This window comes from Bactrocera oleae, chromosome 3 (genome assembly GCF_042242935.1).
Source record: "Bactrocera oleae isolate idBacOlea1 chromosome 3, idBacOlea1, whole genome shotgun sequence".
NCBI lineage: Eukaryota > Metazoa > Arthropoda > Insecta > Diptera > Tephritidae > Bactrocera > Bactrocera oleae.
In genome coordinates this window covers 90,366,281-90,386,230 of record NC_091537.1, presented here as the reverse complement: position 1 = coordinate 90,386,230, position 19,950 = coordinate 90,366,281, and the positions used below count along the sequence as shown (strand labels likewise).

The following is a 19,950-nucleotide window of genomic DNA, read 5'->3' as shown; positions in this document are numbered from 1 at the left end:
ATAAGAAGCGCACGCGTCCTTATAGAAACTTATAGGTGCTATAAGTATATACAACACAAGGAATAAAGCACCCTACCCTGTAAGGATGTCGATTGAGTTTGATGTTGAATTTATATTTGATATAGTCGAAGAAGTCAACGAGTATTTCAGATTTTTTAATTCGAATATCCACTATGGATCTTAAACCTAACGCTACTAGGCTAACCTGACTTAGTGTACGTATAAGTATTATATTATATTTATAGAGCATTTTTGAGAATTTGAGTAAGCCTAATAATGACAACATTTACAATTCCTCATTAAGCTTAATTTCTTTAAAAGGTTTAATTGACTCCCAAAACTTTAAAATCGTTTTTTCTCGAAACTCTATTTTCTTAGTCGGTAAGAAAATTTTCTGCAAAATGGGGAAGCGATCGACTTGAAATTTTACACAAGCTTCTTATATATATACATTTGTTAGGTAATGTTCAAAGAATGTAGATGTTTGATAATAATTTCAGCCACCTTGAAGTGTAAATTTTTTCAGTAAAAGAGTTTTTTTTTTGGTGAAACCGCCATTTTGTCAAAAATCAATATTTTACCTTTGATTATTTTCATCTATAGGAATAACATATATTTTTTTTGGATTTTGGGAATTTATATAAATTTAAGCAGCAAAGTCTTCCTCCCGCTAGACGAATCCACAATTTTTCAATATGAACTGTCGGTTATTAAAGTACATTAAATTCTGTAATACTAAGGTTTTCCTGACTTGCAAGTGGGGATAACCTTTTTAATTTTAACTTGAAGAGACATTAGTATTTGGTATTATGTCTCACTTTTTGTGACAAGAATTAGGTTACTCAGCAAATTCGAACCAATTTGTAGACCAGGTTATTAATTAGACCAATATTAGACCGTAGATCATAAATACATTTCACATACTCTTGAGATGGATCAGATATAGAAAAGGAATAAGGTCGGTCCTTAAGTCTTAAGTAAAAAAAACTTTTGAAAGGGAAGGAAAATCATAATAGTTATAAATTTAAAATATCCCATTACTATTATATCCAATTTAAGTGAAACCTTTAATTATATGACTTAACAGAGAGGAGACTTCAGCATGAATGCTTATACCATATATAATTAAATGTAGTTGGTCTTGCTTTAAACTAAGTGAAACATAAAGTAGCAGATAGCTTGTCTGTGAGAACTAACTGAAATGCGTTTTCGGCTAAAAGGGACACTTCGACTAACTGACACTGAGTTTCGAAAAAAATAGAAAACTTTTATACAGAAGAAAATCTTCTACGTTTTGGTTGGAATCAGTATAAATATTTCAGTTTTAATACCACTGTACCACTATAGCATAAAGCTGCCATAAAAACTAACCGATCAAAATAATGTACTTGTATACAATTTTTTTTGTTTGACGTAATATTAACATGAAATCTGCCATAAAATATTTTACAAAGCAAGTCGAACATATTGTTCCAAACGGACCACTATAGTATATACAAGTAGCTGTCATACAAGCTAACCGATCCAACTGTAGTCCTTGCATCCAAAACTTTATTTGACAAGATATTGTCACGAAATTTGGCACACATTATTACTTAAAACACCGCTATAATCTCGGTTCATATTGCACAGATCGGACTACTATAGCATATAGCTGCTATATAAACTTATCTATCAAAATCAAGCTCTTATATGGAAACTTTGTTATTTAACAAGATATCTTCACGAAATTTGGCATAGTTTCACGTCCAAGGCAAAGGTACAATCTTCGAACATATTGTGTAGATCATACCACTACAGCATATAGCTGCCATACAATCAAAATCAAGATGAAGATCTTTGAAACAAGATCATTTTATACACTTTTATGCTATGTATAAGCAATGCAGCTGTGAAGGATATTATAGCTTCGGCGCAGCCAAAGTTAACGTTTTTGCTTGTTTTTACCACAAACGTATTTTTTAGTTAATGAAAGAGTACATATAAATCATAGAACTATAGTAATGTATTTATAAAAAAAAATGTTTTAGTTTTTTCCGTTAAAAAATAAGCTGCAATTTTTAAAATATTCTTTCAGTTAAATATATTGGCATGTGCAAAGTTACGGTATGCTTTAGAAAATATTTTTATAAAACTAAATTCAGCAAAAAAAAAATATTTTGTTATAATATAAAAACGAATTTTAAGTCTTTCCAAGAAATGTTTTACATTTTACGAATATATATTTTTTTTTTTGAACCAAGTTTTGTTCAATTTTAAATTTGCTCACATCTTTATGGAGGTAAATTGCACAATTTAGCCGTTTTAATAAAATATACTTGCATTTACCAATTATAATTTGGTAGCCAGCAAATGCATTTGAGTGAAAAGCTTCTGGCGATTTATGTACTACTAAAAATGAAGCTTCAGTTATGCGAACATACCTATATAACTAAAACTACATACATTTGCAGGTGTAGGTGTATGTCTGTGTATGTCTATGTGCTTTTCTAAAAAATTTCTATTTTCATTTAAGACGAATTCATTTCGTTTGATTGCGTTTCACTTACCACTTCATTTACAGCACGACTGGGATTAAATCCTTGGGCGGCGATTCCTGTGAGCAGGAGGCAGCATGCGCCCAATAGCAAAAACAACAAATTGCACAATATCAATCTCATGTTGCACGAAAAAAGCACATACAAAACACAAAACAAGGAGTTGAGGGTGGTAAAACGTAGCTGAAGCGGAGCAAATAATGCGCTGAACAATTCCAATTGAAATTTTAGTTTGTTGTTGCAGTTAAACGAATGCGTTGCGAGTGCTGCTACGAATGACGGCTGCAATTTATTTGTGTTAAGAATATAATTTATTTGTTTTTGTTTTTTTGTAAAATCTTAATACAAACACGCGCACACAATGCTAACGGCAATTGCTTGCATGCAATTTTCCGTTTCGCCGCAAATGTTTTCGGCAATTTATGATAATTTCTCGTCCACAATTTTTATTTATTTTTCGTATAAAATTTTAAAAATATTTTTTATTGCTTTTTTTCGTAAAAATTTATATTCAGTTTACGTACGCAGCAAATTAACTGCTTGAAAATGTCGTTGGCTAACACAAAGCGTAAATTTTTATGCGAGTAGTTGTTGTTATTGTACGAAAGACGTAAATAAAACTGCGAAACCGCTTGGTACGCACGCTCACGCTCGACTGTTACGAAGACACTGACTGCCAGCACTGCGCGTACACTCGCTGGTATTTACGGAATATGCACTGCTGCTGCTTGCGATTAACCACTAGACACCGTTGCCACACAGACGCAGACGAGATATGCTAGTCAACTGGACTGGTAAAAGTTCGACGCTCAACTGAAATTCACATTCACAATTGGTAACAATTTTAAGTCAAAGACGCTTGTTGCGCTGCGCTGCCGCTGCTGTTGCCACCAGCTGTTGTTGTTGCTATTGCTGTTGCTAGCGCCGACAATGGGTTCGTTGCTTGTTGGCTGTTGGCTCGCACGCTCGTTCGTTGCTTGCTCCGTGCGACTGCTATTGCTCAGACGACGGATAGTTGGTGTTGTTGGTGCTGCCGAGTGTTGTGTTGTATTGCAAGCAGAAGACACCAACGTCTTTCGATTGTATGTTTATCGTATCGGAAGAGGCGTTAGTGATGGAAGCGTGCGCGCACACGTCTGTAGTTTGAAAGCGACTGAATTGCAAGCGTGCGCCTGCCAAGCAGACAAGTGTTGGTGGTGGCACGGCAATGGCGCTGCGCCGCGCTGTGTTTATGCATGTGTTGTTGGTGTTGCTGACGCGGCAGCGGTTGCCCATCAGTAGCCAGGGCAACCAAAGATACAAGCGCCGCAACAGCTGGACGCAAAAGCGTTGAGCCGCAAGCCTAAACCACAAGCCATGGCCGGGCGCGTAGTCAAGCACCGCTCTTGCGGCTCCAAGCGGCTTGAATGGATTCATTTCAAGTCGCAGCTGCTGCACGCTAATGATGCTGCTGATGAGCAGCGAAGCACTCCACTATAACAACTTCAACTCTACAAAGTAACAGCAACAATAACAACAACTATTAAAGCAGCAACAACAACACCTGCAAAAACAGCTACAACAACAACTCAACTGAGTAATTTGCTACCACCAGCGCCAGCTGTTGCATTGTTGCCGCATCATCGCTTGCCATACGCTTTCTGGTTTTGCTGTCGTTGCCGTTGTTGTTGTTGTGACCGCCTGCAGTCAGCTGCCTGTGCGGCCTGTGCGCGTGGGAAAAAGCCTCAAAAAAGCCTGTAGAATTGCGAATAAGCTGTCGGAAGCGTTGTGCGTATGTGTGTGCATGGCAGAATTTAAAAACGATTTTTGCTATTTCGCTTTTGTTTTTGCCGCCGGCATTGGCCAGAAGAGAGAGAAAGTGGAATGTGCGCGTGGGCCTTTTTTCGTTTCGTTTCTTTTATTCTCCTCTTTCTACTTTCGTTTTTGTTGCTGCCATTACTTGTTGCTGAGAATGTGCTGTTGCGTGCCGTTGCGACTGTTTGAGTTTGCAGGAAATGCATTCGGCGCTAGTGTGTTGCTGGCGTTAATGCATGTTGCGGCAACATGTTGCGCAGCTTTATTGTAACGAATTGCTTTAGATGGGAGTCGGAAATAGCTTGCGCTATTACTAGATTGTTAGAATATATTCTAATAGAGAATTTTGCTTTTAGGTTTCATTCACGAAGAAGACTACTGCACAATTAGAAGACATTCTTTTAGCGGTGGCACAAATCGAGTTAATTTCGAAAAATATTTAATTTTTTTCCTCAAAACTTTTACTCTGCATTCTTAAAATATGTATATACTCTATATGTATACTAGGGTGGAGTGAAAAAAAACTTTTTTTTTGCTTAGCCTGAGGGTTGTAGATTATAAAAAAGGAAAATTTTTGGGAAAAAAAAAAAATTTTAACATCTAGAGGCGGCCTACTCACTTTTAAAGCAAATCTCAAGTTAAAATTTTTATTACGTAAAAATTTTTTGATAAGTGTTCTAGAAGCTGTGGAGAGTCCCCTTTCTGGGCAATTAAAAGTTATTAACTTAAAAAAAAATTGTGTGGTCGTTATTGCAGTTTTAAAAAAAAGTCTTAAAGGACGACATGCTTTCCTTAAGCCTTAATATAAATTTTGAGTCAAAAACCGTCATATTCGGTAATTTTTATATAAATGTGAAAAGTTCAAACCAAAATAAAGTTTTTTTTGTCCAAATTTGAAAAAACTAAAGTGACTGAGTGAGCCGCCTCTAAATGTTAAAAAAAAGTTTTTTTTTGTCCCAAAATTTTATTTTTTTTATTATCTACAGATTGTACCCTCAGGCGAATAAAACATATCCTTAAAATTTTTTTAATATATTTTATACATAATTTCTTTTGTTAAATCCCAAAAATGGCTGTGATATTAGGTGACCCACTTAAATGTAGTATCTCTAAGTATTCCGAGTCGGGCAGTATGAACATATAAAAACTCATTAATATTTTGTATAGACTGTGGGCATATTTTATAAATGTTTTGTCGCAATCTTTATGTTAAATACGACATAACCTCGCTGCCAACTTCAATCTCTTTCTTAACTTTCAGACCCTATTTTAAAAATACATACATATAGGATATATAATATTTTATTCTATTATAGATATATTTTAGGCCTGACCCTGAACACTGCTAAGTATTGTAATTGACATAATCTTTACCTCATTGATAATTACTTTCTGATTCCATGTATAATGACTGTGTGCCCCTTATGATTTTCGGAGACCAGGTGTCTCAAGCATCTATTGAAAATTTGCACATACAAGATCTACCAACAAGAACAACATGATGTTAAAATTAATTAAAATACTCAAATTTGATCAAACCAATTTTTGTTTTTTTTTTTTGTGTGGTATGCAGATAAGTCGATCAACAGCGCTATTGATGGTAATGGCATTTCCTGTCTCATTTCAAAAAAAATAAGGCCCGATGAGGCTGACACAACACAATCCGCATCAAACGGTCAAATTTTGGGAATGCAATTCTGTTTCCTTAACCACTCGAGGATTTGACTCACCACATTAATGACAATTTGAATTGTTGACGAAGCCATTAAGCCTAAAATTGTCCTCATGTGAGTAGACCTTGTTTTGCGCGAAGAGCTCTGACAGTAACCACCGGAGAACGTGAATTTGCGTAATAATATTGAACAATTTCCAGGCGTGTAAAATGAAACGTAAAGTGATGAAATGGCAAACTTAACTGAACACACTGACAAAATTTGACACAAATCCGGGAACAAACATGGCCGCCAAAAGCTGTCAAAATCATGTCATATCTATTGGTAGATGCTGTATGTTATACCTATATTACCTTGCAGGGGTTTAAAGTTTAAATTATAACGTAGGCAATAAAGAGCTTGCTATCAGCTATCAATGCTAAAAGCTATGAATACCAGCATTTTTAGAAGAGTTCATAGGTTTTTTGTAGGTTATGACTCTATCCTTATCCGTTTGCAATTATAGCAAAACAAGAACTTCTCGGAATGCGATATTAAGGAATGTTTATTAGTTAAAATTCGAAATTATACGGCAGACTTTGTAAAAAAATGGTAATACTTATACAACTAAAAACTTCGAAAATATTTCTCAAGTTCTTCTTTTGTTTTATTCAATTTTAATGAGATATGTTAAGTAATAAATAAATGTTAACGAAATTTTCTAATTTTTCACTTCTCCGTTTTCAGGTAAGTCTACTCAACTAAAAAGAAACCTTCGGAGTATTCAACGAAAAGAATGTATGTTTTTAAGACAATAACATAACAAGACTGCGCTATTCTTGTGCCAAATTATCACTCTTTGGGGCACGATGAGCTGAAGTGACAGCTGGGAGTTAGAAAATCGTTATGTAAACTCGCTTGAATACTGTGGTGGTCACGAGTCACTATACTTGTTAGCCTGTTGCTCATCAAGACATACTCTTAACACAAAAAGATGCTCGTAAACTTTGAATAAGAACTCAACCTGAAGTTAGAACATTTAGCTAGGGGAAGTTTTGACGCGACGATACCCTTTTCTGGCACACTATTATCAGGAAGTTATTTTCTCTGAATTTTTAATAATACATATATCTCAGAAATTTTACCTATGCTTTAATTAAGCTAACAGTTAAAGGCACTTAGGTCAACATCCGATCCGGTTAGGTAGTCATCCGACTTCACTTTTTTTCTCGATATCCTAGTAGGTGTTGAAAAGATTTGCCGTGTGCAAATTTGGTTGATATAGCCTAAGTGGTTTGAAAGATATATACATTAAACCTATTAGGGGCGGAACCGCGCTCAATTTTTAAAATAATAGTTTGTGTTAGATTTCGAAGTTATTTCTCGCGACATAAATCACAAAGTTGACTCTTCGACATTTGAAACAGCGGTCATTGATCATACCAAAAACTATCAAATAAAGATCATATGGCGCTAGGTACAGTATAAGTTGTGTGTAGAATTCTGATACTGAAAGTTTGCCAATAGAAATGCATGAGTATTCGGAGGCATCCTGGAGTTTGTGAGAGCTTTGGGGCTAGATGAAACAATATGAAACGAGTTAGAGGGCACAATAGATCAATGGTCGCAGTGCATATCTTCCCTTAAATGTTATTCTATCTACCTAACGGAGGTTACTGGATATAAGGTACCAAGACCTAGAAATGTGACATGTGATACACTTTAGTGAGATCTTCGGAGATCTCAATACTTTAGTTTTAATCGAATCCTTAGTTTTGGAAATCAAATAAAATCAGCATTTCAACAACTTGAAGAATTTTCTTTATCTTGTTACTGGAAATTGGGGTCAATGCCAGAAGTGATATCTCAGATTTAAACTAACGGTATAAGTGTTAAACTCATTACTGTTGATATCATCAGCATATATAAACCCCTGCAGGCGCTTGCTAAAAAAATAATTCCACTAATCATTAAACATAAATAATATTCTTTTTATATAGATTATGTAGAGAATAAAATAACACAATATGTTTAAAAAACAGCACCTACTAGTATTAAAATCATTCGATCTCAATGCACATAATTACACCATGTGAGGAAAATAATTAAATCAACAACAACTTTGGTCTTGTGTATGAACATTTTTTTCTTTGCGCTGCATTCGCAGCATGGCAAATTTTCTTTCGCGTTTTATGTGCTGTTAACTGTTTCAAGGTCAAACTGTGGTAATCTGCCGTCAGCTGGACGTAAGCAATTATTCACCCGACAATTACAACGTTTGCATTTGAGCAAACACGCTTAAGGAGGCGTTAAATATAATAAATTAAATTAAATACATAGAAAAGAAAACAAAACATAAAAGTAAAGGCGACAAAAAAGTGGAGTGCTGTGGAAAATGTGCTAATCAGAGGCAATTAGGTGTGTTCACCTGCCGAGCGCCGAAAATATTTTTCACAAAAAAAAAAAAAAACAAAAAAAAAAAAATTTAAAAAGTGAAAAATTTAATTGTAACGCGTTTAACTATTGTCAACGTTGTATTTTGGGAAATTTTTCGAAGCATGCCGTTTTCAATGCCAATCGTTAGCTTGCCCGTGCGTACGCTTTAGCAGCCGGCGGCACGCTCATAAGCGTCTTGCTGCATACAATGTGTCTCAAGTTGAACAGCGTTGCAATGGTTGTTTATGAAAAAATCGCTATTTACACAGTTGCCGCGTGACCTTTATTACAGCGCGACCGCAAAACGCTGGAAATGCTCGTGCACTTCTCTTTTCCGTTTGGCTTTGGATTTTGACCTCTTGTGTCTTTCCTGCATTTATTTGTACAATACTTAAACCATATTTATTTTACTATTTCATCACATTGCTTTTCGCAGCTTGAGATTGCTTCATTTTCGCGGCGCTAATCTTGATTTTAATTAATTTCTGGTGTAAACATTACAATGCAACGTGCTGCAATGTGAAAACATTTTGGTGTGGCTTATATTACACACGCTGCAAAAATCACGTGTCAGTTGGTGGCGGTGTTGTTGTTGTTTATTTATTTATTTGTTATTGAAATTAATCTCAGTATTTTTGTTTAATTTTTTTTGACTAATTTAATTTTAGTAATATTTTCTTTTTGAATTGAAATATTTTTTAATTACGTGTTAATTTTTGTAATTTTTCAATTTTTTTTTTTGGCTTTCTTTTTTATTTATATTTTAAAATTTATTTAATTTTTAGCAGTTTTCATTTCATATTTTTAAATCAAATTAGTTTTTATAATCTTAATTTTTTTTATCAATATTTTTTTAACAAATAATATAAAATAATTTTCTTTAATTTTATTTTAATTTATTTAAATTTAATATTATTATTTTTTATAATATCGGAATTTTTCAATTTTCAAATATTTTATTATTATTTTTTTTTTTTTTTAATTAATTGACTTGCTTTTTTTCTCCTTTCTATTTTAATTCAGTACTAATAATATTATTTCATATTTATATAGCTACATATTTTTTTTAGGTTTTAAACAACAATAACCTTGCCTTATTATATAGTTTTACCTTCTTTGCAATCTTTATTTTATTATTGTACCCACTTGTGGTATTGTATTATCAAGCTTTTGTGCCGCACTGTCTCAACGAGGTGTGGTCCGACAGTTGATAAATACCAACGTATTGTCTAGCTTACTCATCGGTGCAACATTGCAGCCTTAAAAATCTGTGGTATTTTTTGCCTACACTTGCTCTTGACGAATATATTTTGTGGCATAAAACTTACAGTTATTAATTGCCGGCCTACATTCAGTAATTAATCTGATGATATTCAGTTATTGCAGTGATGTAATGAAGTGTGTCAACAATCGCACTCAAAAATTAATCTACTTGTGACTTGTGGAGGTGGGAAGAAGCTTATATCGAAGCTTAATTTTAGTAGGAATAATATAACGGATTTGCTATGGTACAACATTAAACTAAGCGGCACAGTTGAACGCAGCTTTCACACCTGCTGAGACTTATATCACGCAGTTAAAGTCTTATTATTTATTTATAAAAACACGGTTATTTCTGCAATTTTTGAAAACTAAGTTTATGTTATTCATATCAGTACCAAAAAATGTCATTCACGTAACCGGTGTATGGTACATACCTATGTGTTCATACTCCTAATATTTTTGGTTCCATTTAACTTCATGATTTTTAGTCATTTCCTCCTTTCATCACAAACTCGCACGAGTCCCCTTTTTATTTTCAAAAAAGAGTCTTGTATGCCTTAGAATTAGGTTAGCCTTTAAAAAGCTGCCTAAACCACCTGTGTTATAGTTCATAGAAGTATCCAAATGTTCAAACTCTTTTAAATTTAGTCATCGCAGAGCTTTGGTGTTATTTTTTTTTTAGAAACATTTACTCCTCAATATTAGGAAGAAGTCATTATACTATATGTATATTGACCATATAGGCATTTATTTTTATGGTCTTAATCGAAGCCTTTTCGGCAGTCAAACTTTGAACTTCCAAAACAAACGAAGAGCCAAATCGTTAGCCAACATCAATTTTGCGAGCTCGACTCTACCATTAAAAAGTATTGAGGGCCTTCGTCTGCGCTCTAAAGCTAAGAGCGCATTTTCTAGTACAAATTTTACTAAATTATATATATTTTACACTTTATCCCTTCGTTAATGTGGTTACGCTTGCTACTTTACGATAAAGTAGACTTCTTTCGCAAAATCTGTTACACCCAAAGCTCCCCGTGCGATGTAGATACTAAATTTTCGAGATATGGTTTTGAAATTTGACAGACGTCCTTTTCTTTCCCAGAAACTGTGCTTTGATCGATATTGGACCACTACAACGCTTAACATACGTCTGACATACGAACTGATCAACCAAAAGCAAGATAAATATTTTGTATTATATATTTATACCTTTTATGCTATAAAAAGTTCACCTGTGTAGGATATTAATATTCCGTGCAGCCAACGTTAGTCTTGTTTTTCTTTTTTTTATATCTCCTATATTTCGCGGTTAAATCTTCATAAGAACAAATAACCTTAATTATTTTTCGTCAATATTGCAACAATTCAAATGAACCGAGCATAATTCAAATATAGACAGTTTTAATTATTTTTAGTGAGGTCCAAGTAGTTAATTCTTCAGTGTCATATTGAATATAAAATTTGATTACCATCAGAATTCCTTTCACTAGCACATATTTGATATTAATGCGACAAGCTTTTATAATCGCTATAAAAAAGGTAGGAGTCTTCATGAGACAGATAAAATGACTCCCACGTTTAATGGATGGCAAAAATATGTCCAAATATACATACGTAATTACATGTAACGGGTTTTCCAATGGGGATGTTATGATTTCTAAGTGTCGTTTCTGCCATTTTGTAATGTTTACAATTTCATAGTCGAAAGCTATACGCAAGAACAACATTTACACATTTTTATATTTTATTAACAAAATATTCGTTATCCAATTGCAACTTTTTGGTAGCTTTTGCCATCTCCGATTAGGCTCACTTTCAGCTGAGTAGTGCGGAAAATAAACAAAACTGTCGATTCTGCTGCGAAGAAATTTCACAAATTATTCACAAACAGACATTACCTTCACCTAAACTCAAAGTATGGTGTGGTTTTTGGTCTGGTGGAATCATCGGTCCGTACTTCTTTCGAAATGAAGTTGCCAGGTGCCACCGTTGCTGTCAATGGAGAGCGATATAGATAACCAAATTTTTATAGCCGCAATTGGAAGAAGTTGATCTTGTAAACAGCTGGTTCCAACAAAAAAGGGCTACGTGCCACACTGCACGTACAACAACCAAAGTATTGCGAGAAAAGTTTGGAAATTCGATAATTTCAAAAAATTGTAACATTGAATGGCCACCAAGAAGTTGTGACTTAACACCATTAGACTACTTCTTGTAGGGTTATTTCAATTCATTTGTCTTTAACAATAAAGCAGACTCTCTTCAAACTTAAAGAGTCAATATTGAAAGTGCTATACATAACATACGACTTGATTTGATGCAAAAAGTACTTGAATTCATTGGAAAACCCTTTATAACGCTAGGTGTTATGTTAACTACTTAACACAACAAAAATAGTAAAGTAAAATAGTTCAACAATGCGTCTAATTAAAAACCCTCCCACGAGTGTAAATTTTATGCATTAAATATTTAAATAAAATCTAGCGCAAAATAGAAAAACAAAGCTGAAGACACTTAGCAATTGAAATTGGGTATAAAAAGACAATTATGTGAATACATACGTACGCTCATACAGGCTAGTAGTACTTAGCTGAAGCGGCAATCAATTCAGCTGCCAACACTATGCGCGAATAGTTTCAAGGTCGTCACAATTTATTTGCGGTTTTCAATGACACAGTGCCACATGGTAAAAGCAGATGAGTTTGAAAAGAAAAGCAGCGCAAAAGAAATGCGAAAAAAATGTATTATATTCAATAATGAATTTATTTAAATAAAAGTGAAAAAATTATATTGTTTAACTCCATACAAATCTTCATAAAAATGCATAAAATTTCAGCTCTTTGCTTTGATTTACTTCAACACGCACGCTTCTTACATACTTGTATATACAACATATATTTGTGTGCCTGACTATATTGCAATAAATTTTTTGCAATTTCTTTAATTTTGCGCTGCATCAGCAGATTTGTTGCATGCATTTTTTGGCGTCTTTCTTCGGCTTCTTTAATGAAATGTCTACTTCAAAACACTTATTAGTAGCTTTTAATAAGCAATAAGCTTAAAATGATGAGTAGATACAATAACAATCTGATTACTTTTTTCTGCGCAAACACAAAAATTTGTCTAGTTGATTTGTACCGTTATAGTTATATACTCAAGTATTGGTGAATTTTGTCATCACTGCTGACCTCTGCGCAGAACTTCATATATTTAGCTTAAATAACGAGCAATATTTTATAAAAATTTCTTACATCCGCAATTTTTTGTTGTCTTGATAACTGTTCCGTTATAAATTAAGCATACTTGTATCATACTACGTGATGCTATGTCGAAAACTGCACTTCTATATAACACTCATGTGCGTAGTTGTTGTGACTGCAGTTGAATGTGAAGTTTTGATTATAATTTTGAAGAAATTGTTGCACATTAGCATCAGTGAACACCAGTGCCAGATATTTTTATCAGTCTCGTTCTATTTTCATTATTCGAATTCAATATTTACCGTACTTTTCTGTAGTTTATGGGCATCCAGTAGCCACTAGCATAAATAATTGGTCTGTCATTATATATTTATGGAGATCTTCGCACAAATTTTATACGGAAAATTTTAATTTTTTTGGAACTTAGTTTATTTGGGTTGTGAACCTTTGATCTCACGCTTGGTAATCAAGCATTGTATCCATGCGTTTATGTTGCCATCAATAAATAATCTGAAACCATTACAATTCTTTTCAACAAAATTCTTTGTTATCCATCTATTTAAAAAAAATAATCCGTCAAACACGTTATCATATTTCTAAAAGACGAAAAACACCTTCAATGATGTCAATAGCATTGAGTTCGTCTTAATGTATAAATTTAGTAATCAGAACCATACAACTGAAATATAATATTTATTCATAACTGAACTTGAGCTTGTCAGAACACAAAAATTTTACCTATTCTCTTTGCTTAGAAGCAAATTTGTATGTATACTCTGAGTCATTTCGACTAAAAGTTTTCACTGACGGCCAAAGTAATCTCCAAAAAATGCTGCGGAACTTACAAAAAGCTTAGAAAAATACATTAGAAATAATAATTTATGGAAACTATATGGAAGGATTCTAAATCAAATAATTTTGCAAAATTCTTTATCAAAAGCTAAGTCAAATGTCGGAGAATAGTTTTCACTCAGTATCTATTGAGAGCTATTGCGAAGTATTTCTCCTTAAATAGTGTAACTTACAATAACTTGAATTGAGAAAACCAAATTCATTTAAAAATATTTGTATTTACTAACAAATGAATCCCTAAGTACAATTTTGTTAGCCACTTGGATCCTGCTCAGGGTTAGGTCGTAGAGTTAATCCTCGCGCTAGAAATATCACTGGAATTCACTTGGACAGCTGTGAATGCTGGTCCTTTGTGATGCTAAATCTCCTAAAAACGCAACACCAGATCTCATAGATCGACCAAGCTTTTGAGTTTACCACACATTTGTTAAGGCAATTAATATCAATGCCAGGCACTTCGCTAGGTTTGCCGAAAATATGGGCATGCACACAAGTATAATATGGAAGAAACTTGATGGTATTGCTAATAAGGTCATGCACTCCTTGTCGGTTCTTGGACCCAAATTTGCAAAAGAGAGGAGTGAAGAGCTGATCTTCAAAGTGCTGTAGATTCAATTTGATCATTTGATTTCAAAACATTTCTTAAGATAGGTGATAGAAGAGTATACGGGATCGCTCGAAACTTTTACAATCAATTTAGATAGCTAAAACGGAAGATGGATCTTATGTGTAGTTTGGCTATCTGTTCAAAAGCCACGGTGTTAATTAACGGACTAATTTTGGGTTTATTCGTGTAGAGTCCAATAATCGACCTAATAAATGATTTATTTTAACACCTTAACTTTCCGAGGAATACCATTGCAGGACCTATGGACAATCATCCCCAAAAGTTATTTTAAAATTTACGGAAAAAACACTTTTAGGTCCATATCTCATATAAAAAAATCTCCAATAAAAAATAAGTTTATTTCAATTTGAATTAAAGAGATTTTACCAAATTCAGTAATTTTTAAGCAGAATAGCAAACGGTTAGCATATGGTTATTACAGAAGTAGCTTTTAGGAAGAAAACCCGTAATAAAACAACAAATACAAAGAGACCATCGCTACTAAGTACATAGTACTGTATATATAAATATATTTACACTTAATTCCTGGTTCAGCAAAAAATGTACGAAAACAGACAAAATCACACAGAGCACCAAGAACCACAAAGAAAGCAGAGAAAGAAACTATCAAAGGAACACTGAAATTTATGAAAATAAAATATGAAAAGAAGTAAAAACGCTAAAAAAAAGCGCATAAATGATGCTTAAAGGCAGAAGAAAATATGGAAGTCAAAATATGCATATACATATGGGCATATATCAACGTACACAACAACAAATACAAAAAAGCAAAAACAACCACAGGAAAAAGCATATTCCAAAGCGTTAAATAGCCACCGCGACTAGCGGGGAAGACTTTCACCTGTCCGACAGCGGTCACCACAACAATAACGAGAGTGATAACAACAAAATAGCAATAACAACAAAAGTAGCCGTTAAAGTCACGGGCAACCGCGAATAACAGTTTATGTTGACCGCTTTGACGCGGCCGCTCAACTACAGATGTCACAGTATCGTCACACACACACACAAATCTACACATACATAAACCCAAATAAATATGTGTGAGATGTGCGAATGAAACCGGAAAACAAACTAACAGATTGACTGAACGAGATGCACAGCAGCTCTGCTTTTGAGCGCTGAAATAAGTTGCTTTAATGTTATTGTTATTGTTGCTTGGACTGCTGATAATCAGTGCTTGAAAAGTTTTCAACACTCGATAATTATATAAATTCTTAGAATGCTTAAGGTGTAAGCAATTTAATTGAAAAGTTCACATAAATTCATTTGAATTTCTACTGCACTCTGCACTCTAGCGGTAAAGCAGAGAGATAGTGGAAACGATAGTAGTAGTGTATATTGCCGATAGCTCACAAGCAAAGATTTTAAGATGGCAAGGAAATTTTAACAAAGTTCTAGTAGAAACCCTCGTGCCGATTGGCAAAAAAACTGGGAAAGTCGATTTTCATTTGCTTCTCTTGAGTTGAATTTTTCAACCGTAAAGCCACTGTTAGTTGAATGCATAAGAGTCACTTTCGATGTGTGACTAGATGTTATGCTGCTGGATAACAATTTCTCTCCTTTTGGCCAAAGCTGGCCACTTCTGTTTCGAATTAAGAGTTTGGCCGTATTTTATAACCTCCTATGCCACCCATACGAACTTCTTTTTGTGGCATCAGTATTATTTGGGTGCATGATCACAGCGGTATCACTGGCAACTGGAAAGCCGACGAGCTAGCTAGAAGGGGCAGACTTGCTCCGCTCACATTGGAATGGTACGCAGTTGGATCTCGATTGGTCTTTTGCATTTTAGCATTGGACCAATTGATTTTGTGTGTGTGCTTTTGATCTGGAATAGAATACAGGAGATCTTCTACACTACTTGCCCTTAGCAAAGTTCATTTTGCCGCAATAGTAGGGGTTCTAACTAGACGTTATCTAATAGGTATTCATGCGGTATGGCTAAAGAAAACTTGACCGACGCACTCGACCGCCTGTTACCAGGCGAATGTAAGCAAGCATTATAATGTAATTATAATGTAACGGTCTTCTCAGATATCTAAGTAGCATCCGCAATTCCTTAAGTTTATAAAACTTTGCTTAGCATAAAAGAAGACTTTGAAGATTTTGTTTGTGCTGAGACAAGTATTGAAAGACTTAAGCACTATATTGACACTAAATCCTCAAAGACTGCAAAACTTCCAAAAATAACAACACGCACAATATTTACATATACAATTTTCGGTTTATTATTGTAATTTCAAACATTATACTTGTTCGCATCTCACTTCAATTACTACGCACTATATTTAATTACTTTACAAATTTATATTTCTAAAGTTAATGATAACTTATGTGTATATGGTATAACTACTGGTTGTTGGTTATTAATAAAATGACACTTATCGCATTTTACTACTTACAAAACTTTTTCCAATATCATTTTTGTGAAATTTGCAAAATTTTTTAATAATTATTTAATTGCGTGCCAATTAGTTTAACGTTTTATGAGTGTTAACTCATTCGCGCATCATTTGTATACATTTTTGCTAATCATAAACGTTAAACGGACAATTGGCCTTGCAGAATGCCATCTAATAGTTAATAAAATCACAAAAGTTTATGCTAAATGCAAATAAATCAATAATTTGGGTTGACAATTTGATGGATTCACTTTTGCTGCAATGTTTTATTGCGAACTTTCGCGCTCTTGAATTGGACAGCTAACCGTTTACTACCTCAGCTGAACAAAGATTATGTAAATAAATTAGTTATAAATTATGATTTGCAGATTTTTGTGGTTTTTATTCAAGTTTTGGCACTTGTAGTTGGTATTAATCGAGTGTGCTTAATTGAATCAAAATTAAGCGCTAATTGCAATTAAACTTTTTAAAGCAACATTTGTTTAGTGGTTGGAAAAAGCAAAATATTATATTGATTTGATTATATTGGATTTAGAGATCAGCCCTAATGCATATTAAAGCCACTGTTGCCTCATTTTCATAATCTAGACTGATTAATTGTACAGTCAGCGCCTTGATTGCGTGGCTTTTACCACATTAAGGCCAGTATCAGCCATTCGAAATTTTGTCAAATTGATTAGTCAACACTGACGCTTAAACAAATTCACAGCTGTTTTTGAGTTTTTGTTTAAATAAGCAATCAAATTCGTTTCAAAACTCCTTCACAGGTTCAAAAAAGCATTTTCACTCGAGTACAAGCATTATTAGGTCTTTATTGCATACCTTCAAAATACATATGTTTTTGCTATGGTATTTATTTAGCTTTGATTACATAAGTCAATTGAGTACCAGTCATTATTGTTTTTTTTTATAGTTTCAAATAGTTGAAAATTCTTTATATTGTGAGAATTGAAAATCTTGCATATTGATTAAATATTGAGTATACAGTTTAACTATGAAATTTGAAAAAGTTTGCTATAATTAATTTTATATGCTTAAATATTTATTGTATTCATTTCATATTGTGTAATTACTACTTTATACATTACATTACTATTTCACCTAAATATTTTCATGCCTAGCAAATTCTACATATATAATATGTTATTTCTCTGATAACGCAGATTCAAAGATACTTAGTACTAACAAATACATACACATTTATTACATAACTGTAATTACATAAGTACATATTTAAAATAATATTAATAAAGTTTAGATTATACATATGCTTCATTAGCTGTCTTTAAGTCCATATATCGATCACATTATTTAGATAGTTTGTAAAAAAGATTTATATACATATAGTGCTAAGGCTAGTCTATTTACACACATAAAAGTATATTTACAAAATGTATATTGTTCGCAAGGAGAGAGAGAGAGAGAGAGTTAATTGTTTACAGCATGTTGAAGAGAAATGTTGGTAAGAGCGTAAAGTGTCTACAATATATTTGACAAGCTTCACTACTGTTCTACATAACCTATACTCTAACCCTTTACCTAAAAACTATTAATAACATGCTCTAACAGAGAGTTTTACTAGAAATATATGCTCTCTTTGACTGTACTCCAAATTCATAGAATGCTGTCGATGAAGTAGCTTTCGAAGTGTTTACTAAAACACTGTAAATCAAATATATTTTTAAGTAATACAGATTTATGGTATTCTGCTTAGATACTTAAATATTTTATAAAAAAAACCATCAAAATATATATAAATAAATGTGTATAAAAGAAACACGCAAATCGCGTATAAGATAGAACGGAAAGAGAGATTTTTGTGAAACATTTTTTTTTAAATTAAAATGGAGATATTTTTGGGCTTTCTCTGGGATTAAGTTATGTCAGGCGATTAAAACGTTTCGTATAACATAAAATATAATCTTTCCAATGCAGAAAAGCCGCTCCTGTGTACTGGAAACTATCGCTTTTTCTTGACAGATAACATTTTGGATTGAAAAAAATATTTATATTTATATGCGAGATAGCCACTGAACTTATGTTAGATAGATTGGAATAAAGAAGTCATTATGTACTTTGACAACAATAAAAATTTACAGTGGTTTGTGCCGAGACAACTGAATATTTTTTCCATTGGTAAACTGCTGTCGATTATTCTAAATAACATACATCTGTTTAGGCTAAATAAAAATAATATTCAGTCAATCAAAGGAAAATTCAAGAAGCTGAAGTCAACTAGACATTACTAACAAAAAAATCAAATAATAGGTATTATTATTGGAAACACAACACAAATTATCAATTACTGGTATTTGGTATTGAATATGAAGTTATGCACTTTTAATAATGCATAATGGGCGACTACTTAAGCGACGCGGGGTCGAAATACTTCAGAATATTTTTAATGCAACAGTTTCGATTCTATACTTCTTTATTAAAAAAAAAAAAAAATAAGAAAAATATTTAACTTTGGCAACACCGAAGATATAATACCATTTACAGCTGCATTTCTTATAGCGGAAAAGGGTACAAAAAGATCTTTATCTTGATTTTGATCGGTCAGTTTGTATGACAGCTAAATGCTATAGAGGTCGGATCTAAGTAATATTTTCAGGGGTTGTAACTTTGCCTTCAATAATAATCTATGCCGAATTTCATGAAGATATATTAACAAAAATAAAAGTTTTCTATACTATCAGGACTATATTCTGATCGATCAGTTTGTATGACAAATATATAATATAGTAGCCCGGTATCCCGGTATCAATATATGAAAAACTTTTTGAAGAAATGAAAAACTTTATATATACATTTATACGAACAGATGGTTAAATCGACTCAGCTGGTCACGCTAATCTTTTACAGTGAATCAAAAAACAAATTATAAAAGAAAATGTTCTTGTCTTTGAAGTAACTTAACTCTTAAAGTAATTGAAATTTATTTTGAAGAATCCAGTTTTCTCCAAAAAGTTCAAAAATCCAAAATGAAACCGTTTTCGAAGACTAACAAAAAAAAACTTGTGCAGTTTACAACCATTGACATTACAACATTCTTTAAGAAAAATTAATACTTAGTGCACCTTTGGCCCCTATCATGGTTTGTAATATTTTATTCATAGAATGCAGAAAATTTTTAAAAACTCAGTATCTATATTGAGAATACTTCCTGAAGAGCAGCCTTAA

The 19,950-nt window shown here is 33.1% G+C and overlaps 1 protein-coding gene across 1 annotated transcript in view; it reads right to left on the bottom strand.

The window, feature by feature from the left end:
• The window catches only part of LOC106615371 (uncharacterized), a 52,979-nt gene extending 49,328 nt beyond the window's left edge, over nucleotides 1–3,651 (bottom strand). The window contains exon 1 of the mRNA XM_014231566.3: nucleotides 2,550–3,651. Coding sequence (XP_014087041.1) covers nucleotides 2,550–2,660 — 111 coding nt within the window. The 5' untranslated portion in view covers nucleotides 2,661–3,651. The remainder of the gene's footprint in view (nucleotides 1–2,549) is intronic.
• Between the last annotated feature and the right edge of the window lie 16,299 nt (nucleotides 3,652–19,950).